At 46.9% G+C, this 10,870-nt stretch overlaps 1 protein-coding gene across 1 annotated transcript; it reads right to left on the reverse strand.

Moving 5' to 3' along the window:
• Window positions 1–297: 297 nt before the first annotated feature.
• On the reverse strand, window positions 298–5,804 carry LOC125547228. Its single transcript, XM_048711187.1, has 3 exons — window positions 4,488–5,804; window positions 3,460–3,542; window positions 298–604 (listed from the first exon to the last, which is right to left on the reverse strand). Exons 1-3 carry the CDS (start codon window positions 5,802–5,804, stop codon window positions 298–300), a joined length of 1,707 nt encoding a protein of 568 aa, XP_048567144.1.
• Between the last annotated feature and the right edge of the window lie 5,066 nt (window positions 5,805–10,870).

Consider the following 10,870-nt stretch of genomic DNA (forward strand, 5'->3'; position numbering starts at 1 on the left):
CTTTAGTTGGTGATGCTAGGCCTACCCTGCCGGTGCTGCCGAATCATGGGCCTACGAACCAGCTCATGCTCAATCCAGGGCCGTCTCTAGAAATTCGGGGCCCTTAGCGAAAACCAAAATGTGGCCCAAAATTTTGAACAGATAACAGAAGAATTGTTATGCATAAACCATACTCTAACTTTATTATATAATTTCAATTATTTTTTATCTGTACCTTATTTAGGCATATATCAACACTAATGTGAAAAAGGTAAAGGGATTGCAAAATGATGAACGTACCTCAAGTCGTTTTCATCCTCAAAAGAACACATCATCACCTCCATCGGCAATATTACCATCACCCCCTTCACTGGCAATATTGCCATCATCAATTTCTGCATCATGAGCCTCAACCTCGGTTACATTATCATCACAACCATCATCAACATTAACATCTGCAGTTTGATTTTCAGAATTATGTCGGGGGTCTTTCACCAAATATCTATCAAGGGAACCTGTTAGAGATTGAGCCTCAACTTCGAGTCTTTGTTTCTTCTTACGCTTTGCAGCGCCAGATTCATGCTTCCTAATTCTACTAGACATGATGAAGTTCCAGGAACAAAACCTAACAAATTATAAGTGATCGTTAATCAAACACAATCTAATTAGTTTCTAACAGTTGCTAGATGAATAGATCATTCAAATACAAAGAAAATGAACTGAAAATAGGACCTTGCACTTGGAGATTAAAACATAATTTGGCCTGGAGGTGTTCCTCAATCCTGATTGAAGCAACGAAGAGAACTGCGGTCCACCACTGTTGCATCTTCACGCAGCAAGACCGTCAGCAATGGGATTAGATCGAAAGTAACTGCGCGGGCGCCGGCACGACTGCTAGGGCCTTCATCAATCTCCGATCGCCGCTCGTGCATGAGACCTAGACGGCAGTTCGCTGCCTGTTCGTCTGCAATAGCTGTGCCTCCAAACTTCTTTTCTGCAAGTCTGTTATTTCGGCCTCTAGCACTAGCAGCCCAGACTCCTGCATGCATCAAAGGCCACCCGTAAAAAAACAAAGACACCACATAGTCACGTACACAGGTACGTCAGTTTCCTTTCCTGTCTTTTTTTTTTCTAGCTATCTTTCAGCGGAAGGGAGGCATCGTACGAAGGTTTTTTTTCTCTCGATGGGGCGGCATCGTACGAAGGGTTTTTTCACCTCGCTCCCCCTCAAGCCTTTTTTCTTGTCGACTGATGACTAAATTTAGCAGGAAAAAACAGCGACAAAAATCAATTTGAAGATGCGAGGAATCGAACCCCGTGCCTCTATTCCGCATTGATTAGCGCTCTACAAATTGAGCTACATCCCCTTTCACATGCATTTCATTAATTCAAGCAAATAATATTTATTAACTGACTGCAATCAAGAAAAATACTCGTCGTAAATATATATATCCCAAGAAAAGCGTGAGTTTGTTTTCATGCAGGCGTGAAAGCTATATATGCACCATGCCATTGAACAGGCTGTACTTAAACTAGTTTCTTCCTATAGCAAACAAAACAGTCAGCCGAGACATGGCGACACATGGCTAGTTTAGCCAGCGAAGCGCACAAACTAAGTCAATTTGTGTGCTCGCTACTATCGATACACAAAAGCATTTTAATTGTCAACTGATCACAGAAGATCAGGGTGGGTATAAAGCTCCCATTAAAAAAAGGCTCTGTACAACACAAACGATGACATCGCTTAGGGCATGTACATCAGTACAGATGCATACTAAAAGGCACCCGAGGCTGTCCGTTAGACCAGCTGTAGTACTCTAACCGTGAACGTTTACCCAGCCCATGACATACACACGATCCGGCCTATGATTAGTGACAGACTCAATACAATGAAAAACAAGCCGCCTGTAGGCAGCGTTTTACATGTGAATAGACCGTTGTTATTTATGCAGACAGGCTAGACAGTTTTCTCCTTTCTCTCTCCCACATGTCATTCATTTTCTTACATGGCTCTCCTTACAGATAGCTGACTGTATAGCGCTGTACATGCCCTTAAAGTAACGCCGGAGCTTCTCCTGTCGACCCAGTTGACGATGCAATCAGCAGTCCATGCAGCGTCACGTAGTGTTCTTTCTTGCCGCCTAATTTTTTAATTTTTGCAGGAAAAGGAAAAACGATAAATGAAAAACCCAATGGAGATGCAAGGTATCGATCCCCGTGCCTCTATCCAACATAGATTAGCGCTCTACCAATTGAGCTACATCCACATTATTATGCATTGCATTAATTTTTGGTTTTTATATTTATTAATTAATTACTTGCAATCGGGAAAAATACTTATATCTAGGTCCAGCAATTTTGTTGTTTTAATTCAGTGATTAGTTAAACAAAAATGATATTCTTACGTAAAACTCCTACTCTGCTAGGTTTTGGCCTTTTATCCTTCTTACCATTCTTACCCATGTTCCTTTCAGGCTTGCTATATCTGGTATGTATGTGTTGCTACAATTGAGTTCCCCGAGAGTTTTGGAGATTGTTGGATAGAAATAGCGAAGCACTAATGTGTTTGCTAGTACACACAGAGAGATTAGTGGTGGTGCAGAAATCATTCAGTATCCTCAGTAGAGTTACTAGCATGGCTAGAAGTTTTAGATCGAAGGGCACACTGTGGTTTTACCCAGGTTCGAGCCTCCGCTAATGAGTAATGCCCAGATCCAGCTGCCGGCCCGAGTCCGCCACCGACCATGCCGCCCGCCCGAAGAGCGAGCAACCGCTCCCCGTGGCGCCCGGGACCGGGCCGCCACGGCCCGCCAGGCCGCCAGAACGGGCGACCCGACAGCGCGCACATCCGCCAGAGAGCCGCCGCACAACCCGCACACGTGCTTGGCCCTGCCGCCCGCGCCGCCGCGCACGCCGTCACCACCCGCATCTGCTACCGCGTCGTTGGCCCCTCGCGAGCGTGGCGCCCCCGCCCCACCAGATCGTCTCGTGCCAACCCTAGGTTGAGCAAAAAGGGGGGAAAGCTTCCCGCCGCCGCCACCACCACCAAGGCTTTGCCCAGCGGCGCTAGCCGGCGGCGGCGGGTTCAGGGAGACGGGAGGGGGAAGAGGGAGGCCGGCGGCTAGGGTTGCCCCGCTCGGCCGCCTGCGGGGGCGACGCGAGGGGGAGAGGGGAGGGGGGTTCCCTTTCTCAAGTGCAACAAAAACTTACCCCCTCCCCTTTCTCCTCTTCATAAATTTTCAAAAGCTTGGACAATGCTTTTCTTTAGTGATTCTTCCAACTCCAAATCGACCCATTCCACAAAATTCACGAGTAATTCCTTCCAGCATAATTATAAAACAACATACATAGATATTGTTCAGGATCTAACACATCACATCATATATCGAAAAACAGGTTAAATTGAGTTGGAATTAAAAAAACCCCAAATCAACCCTAACCCTATATATTGAGAACAGAGCACTCACATCCCTTCCCAACGAATTGCCGCCGAACCCTTCAGAAGAATCAGACCCATCTCCACATGACACCATGGTGGCGACAAAGTTGTGGTAGTCAGTCCACTGTTGCGTGAATGCAAGAGCGTGGGGAAAAGAACAGAGATAATTGGGGAACGCAGGAGGGAGACTAACTGTTTCGGCTGCTTTAATCACCCAAGCAATTGACCTAATGGCCTCACCTGCAAGTCGTCTATGTGTGCCATGTCAGCCTGACTAGTGGGTAACAACGGTGTGAAATGTTTAGGATGAGCAAATCAGTAGATCGGTGTTTCGTGTTACAACCCTACCCCAATATTGGTGGATTTCATAGTTTTAGTCCCCCGTGGTGGTTATGTGATAACCTAGCCCAAAAATTGTTTTTTTGTATGTAATTTAGTCTCTTGAAAGATTTCACTAACTAGTTGAGCTCGCACCTGAAGGGCCTGCTCCAATTTTGCAGTGGGAGCACCTAAACGGAGAGTGCCCTCCCTAGTGAGCGTGCGGGAGAGGCGCATGCTGGCTAGGCTTGGAGTTTCCTTGCAGCTCATTCTATTTTTTATATTTTTGTTTTTTCCATTTTCTTCTCTATTTTCTGTTTTTTCTTTTGGTTTTCGTTCTTCGAGCGTGATTCGACCTAGACCAGCTGCTATCACTAGTAAATTTTGTCATAAAAAGCCTTCCCATATTTAGTTGTCAAATTGATGATCCAGGAATACATGTGATCCTCTATACGGAAAAGGAGGGCGTATGAAATTATACCACTTATCACTACTTATGTTCTAACTGATTGAGCCACGTAGTAAACGAGCTATGCACCCTCTCGGAGGATCGCACAGCCCATAGTTTTAGGAATGAACGAGCTACCCGATTCATCATTTGTATCCGCTGATCCTGTTGCACCAGAGGAAGCCCCTTGGCACTCTTAATGTTCCTACCTTGTCGTGTGGCTCTGCGTACTCCGAGCTTTCTTTCCGCACTTGTCTTCTCCACGCATAGGTGAGCACTGCCATGGTTAGACCTCCGGCATACCTGGTACGACATAGCCTCGGCATTAAGATGAAGATAGTCTATCGCCTTAGGCATCATCATCTCGTCGAGTTGGTCCAGATGAACATTTACATGTGTGAGGTGGTGTCGATTCGTTGTATCTATCACTTCTATTGTGGAACCAACAGACTTAGGGTCCTCCAAAGAAGCATGAGGCATGAGTAGTATTCCAATCTTCAATGGTTGGGAATTCTCCAAAGATGAACTTTCATCATGACCAGCAAATACGGCTGATCCTGGAAGGTTTTTGTACTCAGATAGTGAGGTGTGACACTGGAAAAACACATGGCAGACTGGTTCGGGAAATATGCTTGAAAACTTCAATTTATTTCTGCTTCCATTGCTGCTGTCGCTGCCACTATGGCAAGAACGCACAACATCGTGCTCGAATCCTTGACAACATAATGGATCTGGACGAAACCATTCAGTCAAAGTTCTGTGGACGTGAACCCAGTGTTTCTTGTGTGCAACATAGGAGAAATCTTGCGTAGGGAGATGGATGATCTCCTTGATAACAATGTCGGTCATAGAGTTGAAGTGAGGTGTCATAACTCGCAAGCACTTCAGAACGGTTCCGATTATGTCTGTACTCTCAGACAGACGCAGCATGACCCCAAGGCAAAAACTGTTCTTGGGCACCTTACAATCTTCGTACATGAAGGATAGAAAGGCCTCCAGCCCACGCTCTTGGAAATTGATTGGCCGTATGCGGAAGTAGTGGTACTGACCTCCAGGACGCAACAACTGATACGCAATCATTTTGCCCGTGAAGAGATGCCCAGTGAGAGGGTCGAAGAACAGGTTCTGACGTGGTGTCCCGCCGATCTGCACATACCTGATAAATTCATCAGCACCGTCCGCAAGCCTCTCGAATCTTCGAACAACAGCGGCGGTGACACTCCCCGCAGAGCGATGATCATTGCCGCCGCCAACGAAAGAGGAGACGAACACCTTGGTCGCATGAGCCATCCGTCTAGGAAATGAGGATTTCCTTACCACCTGCTCCGCCTCGTCTTCTTCCCGAGAAAGTTGCCTGCATCTGCGCGCTACGTCGTCACAGTCCTGGGCAGTGCGCTTGAGCTTCTTTTGCCAACGGAGGAGCGACGTGTCGGTGATCTGCCACTTGTTGGACGTTTGGAGTGCGGCCTCCATTTTGATGCGCGCCATCTCCAGCCTCTCTAGGCCGCGTCCTGATGCTTCTTCATCTGCTTTGTCCTCGTCTTTGCTGGTGGGGGCAATACCCGAAATAATCCGGCTAACTGCTTCCCCAACAATGACCGACTTGACCATCTCAGCCATGGATAGTTATTTGTGGGTAGCAGGCCAACCAGTAAGAGATACCTCTCACTTCTACAAGAAATATCTAAGCACCAGCTCAAGAAATGGATAGCTCTCACTTCTACAAGTTCAACTGCTTCTTATTGTTACTTCTCCTTGCTTCGTTGATGTAGTCACTAGTGATCCAAGTGAGCGGCTGAAATATCTAAGCCTGTGCTTCGAAAACAAGTGAGCGGCTGAAACATCTAAGCTTGATGGTGACCTTCTGGGTAAGTGGAGACAAAAGATTTGTCTCACTCCGTTAGGTAAGAGATAGCTGGTCTGCTGCTGCCTGCCTGCGGAGCAAAATTGGTGAGACAAAATTTATTTGGAGATGAAATCCTTGGAGCTGGTGCCAGCGGACATGGCGTTTAGTACTCCATTGTCTTTTGTACTATGCTTGCATGAGAGGTAACGGCAGTACTCCTCACCTCATCACAAGAGTAATTGTCCCCTCAGCTGACACTCATCTTGAATATCGATTGAAGCACGCCACCTTATCTTGAAGGTACGTCCTGAGCATTCGTTCCTAGAGGGTGCCACAAGCTCATAATTTATATCTTGGCAGGCCTGGACACAATGTATTGATAGCCTAATATAAAACACCTACTTCTACACTCCTATAAGAAAACATAGTTGATGATGATAGCATGCCTGCCTTCCGTCATTTCTAGCCACCAGATCTGCATCTAACGACTATGAGATAAGTTTCGTCATTTTTGCAACAAGACCTCGCTTTTCTACACCAATTTGTAGAAAATCCCTTAGTGCTAACCACCCACATACCTCCCTCACCTCTTCAAAACAGCCACGAGGAATACATTTTGAGTGAAACCGAATATATATTTAGTTATTTCTATATACACACCAAACCTAGAGTGTTCTTCTTTTAGTTCTGTGAACTTGTATTATTGTACTGAAGATCCGTTGTAACGCACGAGCACATTGCTAGTAATTCCAAAACACTATGAAAACATCGCCGTGATTCCGACACATACCTTCCAAATAGCCCAAGCTTTAGGCAATTCATCTTTTTTATAGAGAAGTTTATACTACAGCCTAAACTTGTCTTAGGGTTCACTTTACAACCGTAAATTGTACGTTGGTTGAAGTTTCACAACCATTTATAATACAAATTTGAGATGGATTAATCTTCTGCGTCCGCCCTCCCACTTCTGATCCTCTGTTCCCATGTCCTCACCTAGGGCACTTGGCACATGGTTTGAAATAGCTCGGGGAAAAGTAAAGGAACTAGGTATGGATTTTTTTTGGAAAGAAATACATTGAATGATGAAGGGAGACTAGAAAGCTTGAGGTGAGAGAAGTGGGAACCAGAGAGAGCATGGAGGAATCTAGAAACTCAGATCAGGGAAGGATCTGGAATAGAAGAGAGAATTAGGAGAAAGAGAAAGCGGCATAACGCCAGTCGCCAGGCAATCGCCCAAGTCGCCCCTCAAGTTACTATAGCAGGGGAATGTTTTGGTACTATCTGTTCACTGCTTCTTCTTCTTTTAGCGAAGGTATCAGTTGACTGTTGCTACTATTGTCTTGGACAGAACCTTGAGGCCTGGCAAAAAGGAAAGGGAAATGTTTACGTCCGATAGGCCGGTCGAACACTCGGCCGGTCGAGTGTGAGTCGCACGATCCCACTGGATCAAACGACGTCTGACAGCCCACATGGCCGCGACGCTACCGCAGCCTCCTGGCCCACCACCACTTCCCATCCCTCTCGATGTTCTTATCCGTCTGCTCGTCCACTCATCCCACTTCTTTCTCATCCCCTACCTCAAGCACCACTCCCCATCCCCTACCTCCAGCACGAGCGCCCAAATCAAGTCGTTGGAGAAATCACATCTGTTCCCCACCTCCCTTTTTTGCATTTAGATCGGGTCAAGACAGGGCTCTGCTCGTCCACTACTTTCTGATGCGAGGAGTACTCAGGGGCCGATGCAATCCGTGGAAGGCATGGCTGTCCATCTCCTCGTCCCCCCCTCGGCGATGTTTGACGTTTTGCAACTGGCGAGGTTGGAGGTGGTGGCCACTGGTGGTGCAATTTGCTGCTACCGGCACCGGGAAAGCTACCACCGGCACTTCAATTTGCTGCAACCAGGATCCACATTTTTGAGAGATTTTTTTGCTGCAACCACTCCAAAAATTTGCTACCATCGTTTTGCTTTTTGCTACCACCGTGGGCAGTCCGCCTTTCGATTTTTTTTCTTAATTAGATCCATCTTTTTTCTGGAACTACTCAAACATTTTGTTATGATGGTCTTTGGTTTTTGCTATTGCCGTCTTAGTTCTTGCTCCCACCTTGTTTTTGATTTTCTTGCTGGATCCATCTTATTTTTCTAGAACCTCTTCAAGTTTTGCTACAACGGTGTTTGAAGTTTGCTACAACCGTCTTTGTTTTTTGCTACTCCCCCATTTATAATATTACTGCTGGGTCAATCTTTTTTGCTGGAACTACTCAAAGAAAGAGAAAAAGGCTGGAATGGCGTGCAGGGAGCTGCAAACAATTAAAACAGAAGCTACAACCAGCGTCCTAGGAATCTTCAATCGAAGGCGACGGAATTTTGGGACTGGCCTCCATGCAACCGTGAAAGCTGTAACCGTCGGAAAAAGCTTTAACCGTTTTGTGAAAAAACTTCAACCATAGAAAAGCATCAATGGGCGTGAAAAAAAAGCTGCAGCCGACGGCATGGCGGAGCGGCGAGGACGGCAACCAGTGGCGAGCTAGTGATGCTTCAGGGCAGGCCTCATAGCGTCCATGGCTGGTGTCTAGGACGAACAGCTGGATGCGATTTTTGTTGAGCAAAAAAATTGATGAAAAGGCTGATGTGACGGTGGACAAAAAGACAACTGACGCACCCGATGCGACCGGCCGAACTGTTGCGCCGGTGCGCCGGTGCCTATTATTTGCCGGAAGGAAAAGAATAAAAAAACTGGAATGAGCAAAGCCCGTGGGCTCCACTTGCTGGCTGTCTCACTTTAGTTGGTGATGCTAGGCCTACCCTGCCGGTGCTGCCGAATCATGGGCCTACGAACCAGCTCATGCTCAATCCAGGGCCGTCTTCAGTCTTCAGAAATTCGGGGCCCTTGGCGAAAATCAAAATGTGGCCTAAAATTTTAAACAGATCACATATCAGAAGAATTATTATGTGTAAACCATACTCTGACTTTATTATATAATTTCAAGTCTTTTTTATCTGTACCTTATTTAGGCATATATCAACACTAATGCGAAAAGGTAAAGGGATTGCAAAACAATGAACGTACCTCAAGTCATTTTCATTCGCAAAAGAAAACATCATCACCTCCATGGGCAATATTACCATCGCCCCCTTCACTGGCAATATTACCATCATCAATTTCTGCATCATGAGCCTCAACCTCGGTTGCATTATCATCACAATCATCATCAACATTAACATCTACAGTTTGATTTTCAAAACTATGTTGGGGGTCTTTCACCAAATATCTATCAAGGGAACCTTAGAGATTGAGCGTCAACTTCAAGTCTTTGTTTCTTCTTACACCTGTTAGAGATTCATGCTTCCTAAATCTAATAGACATGATGAAGATTCAGGAACAAAACCTAACAAATTATAAGTGATCATTTATCAAACACAATCTAATTAGTTTCTAACGGTTGCTAGATGAATAGATCATTCAAATACAAAGAAAATGAACTGAAAATAGGACCTTGCACTTGGAGATTAAAACATAGTTTGGCCTGGAGGTGTTCCTCAATCCTGATTGAAGCAACGAAGAGAACCGCGGTCCACGGCTGTTGCATCTTCACGCAGCAAGACCATCAGCAATGGGATTAGATCGGAAGTAACTGGGCCGGCGCTGGCACGACTGCTAGGGCTTCGTCAATCTCCGATCGCCGCTCGTGAGACCTAGACGGCAGTTAGCTGCCTATTCGTCTGCAATAGCTGGGCCTTCAACCTTCTTTTAAGTCTGTTATTTCGGCCACTAGCACTAGCAGCCCAGACTCCCGCATGCATCAAAGACCACCCGCAAAAAAAAGACACCACATAGTCACGCTGTCACGTACACAGGTCCGTCAGTTTCCTTTCCTATTTTTTAGCAATCTTTCAGCGGAAGGGAGGCATCCTACGAACGGTTTTTTCTCTCAATGGGGGCCCAAAATTGTGGAGGGCTTGTGCGGTCGCTCACCTCGCTCCCCTCAAGGTTTTTTTCTTGTCGACTGATGACTAAATTACCGAAAAAGGCTGTCGCTCCGCTTTATAAATAAAGCAAACCGCTAGGAGCACATACAAGACTAGTTCAACACACACACCCAAGTCGCACAAATAAGGTCCAGAGGTTCTGCTGAGGGCATAGCTTAACAAGCCCAAAAACGCAATACAACATAAAAAGACAGCTCAGCCAGGGCCAAGGCCGTAGCCGGAGCTGGATAGCAACACACGACTAATCAGGCTCAGGAGGAGGCGGCGGAGGGGGCAGCGACAGACGGACGGCCATCGAGCGGAGGTCGGCGATGAAGGCGGAGATGGCGTCCCGGTCCCGAGGGCGGCTAAGCGGCCGCCAGAGCTGCAAGTAACCAGACAATTTGTAGAGGGCGTCGGTAGAGCATTGGAGAGGGAAGCGCTGAATCACAAGTTTATTGCGAATGGTCCAAAGCGTCCACGCGAGAATCCCAATCTCAAGCCACCTAATGTGGCGAGATGGAAGCGGGGAGGCCTGTAGTTCGGCGAAGAGGTCGGGGAAGTTGGAGTGGCACCAATTCCCGCCACTTGCCTCCCTAAAGCAGCTCCAGACGAACTGCGCAGACACACAGGAGAAGAAAATGTGGTTCGAGTCTTCGGGGGAATCACAGAGGGGGCAGAGGCCAGAGCCCGGGCCATTGCGCTTGCGGACCTCAACACCCGACGAAAGCCGACCGCGGATCCAGTGCCACATGAAGATCCTGATTTTAAGGGGCAGTCGAATGGACCAAACCGCCTGAAGGGGGGGGGAGGGGCGGAGGAGGGGCGATAGCCGCATAGAGGGACTTGGTGGAGAATTGTCCCGAAGGCTCA

This window comes from Triticum urartu, chromosome 3, assembly GCF_003073215.2.
Source record: "Triticum urartu cultivar G1812 chromosome 3, Tu2.1, whole genome shotgun sequence".
NCBI classification, from domain to species: Eukaryota; Viridiplantae; Streptophyta; class Magnoliopsida; order Poales; family Poaceae; genus Triticum; species Triticum urartu.

Coding starts and splice junctions, on each gene's coding strand:
- LOC125547228 (XM_048711187.1), bottom strand. CDS start 5,804: ATGGCTGAGATGGTCAAGTCGGTCATTGTTGGGGAAGCAGTTAGCCGG. Junction 3,543..4,487: donor CCGAGGCTATGTCGTACCAG/GTATGCCGGAGG, acceptor TTCACGCAACAG/TGGACTGACTACCACAACTT. Junction 605..3,459: donor GAAGGGTTCGGCGGCAATTC/GTTGGGAAGGGA, acceptor ATAATTTGTTAG/GTTTTGTTCCTGGAACTTCA.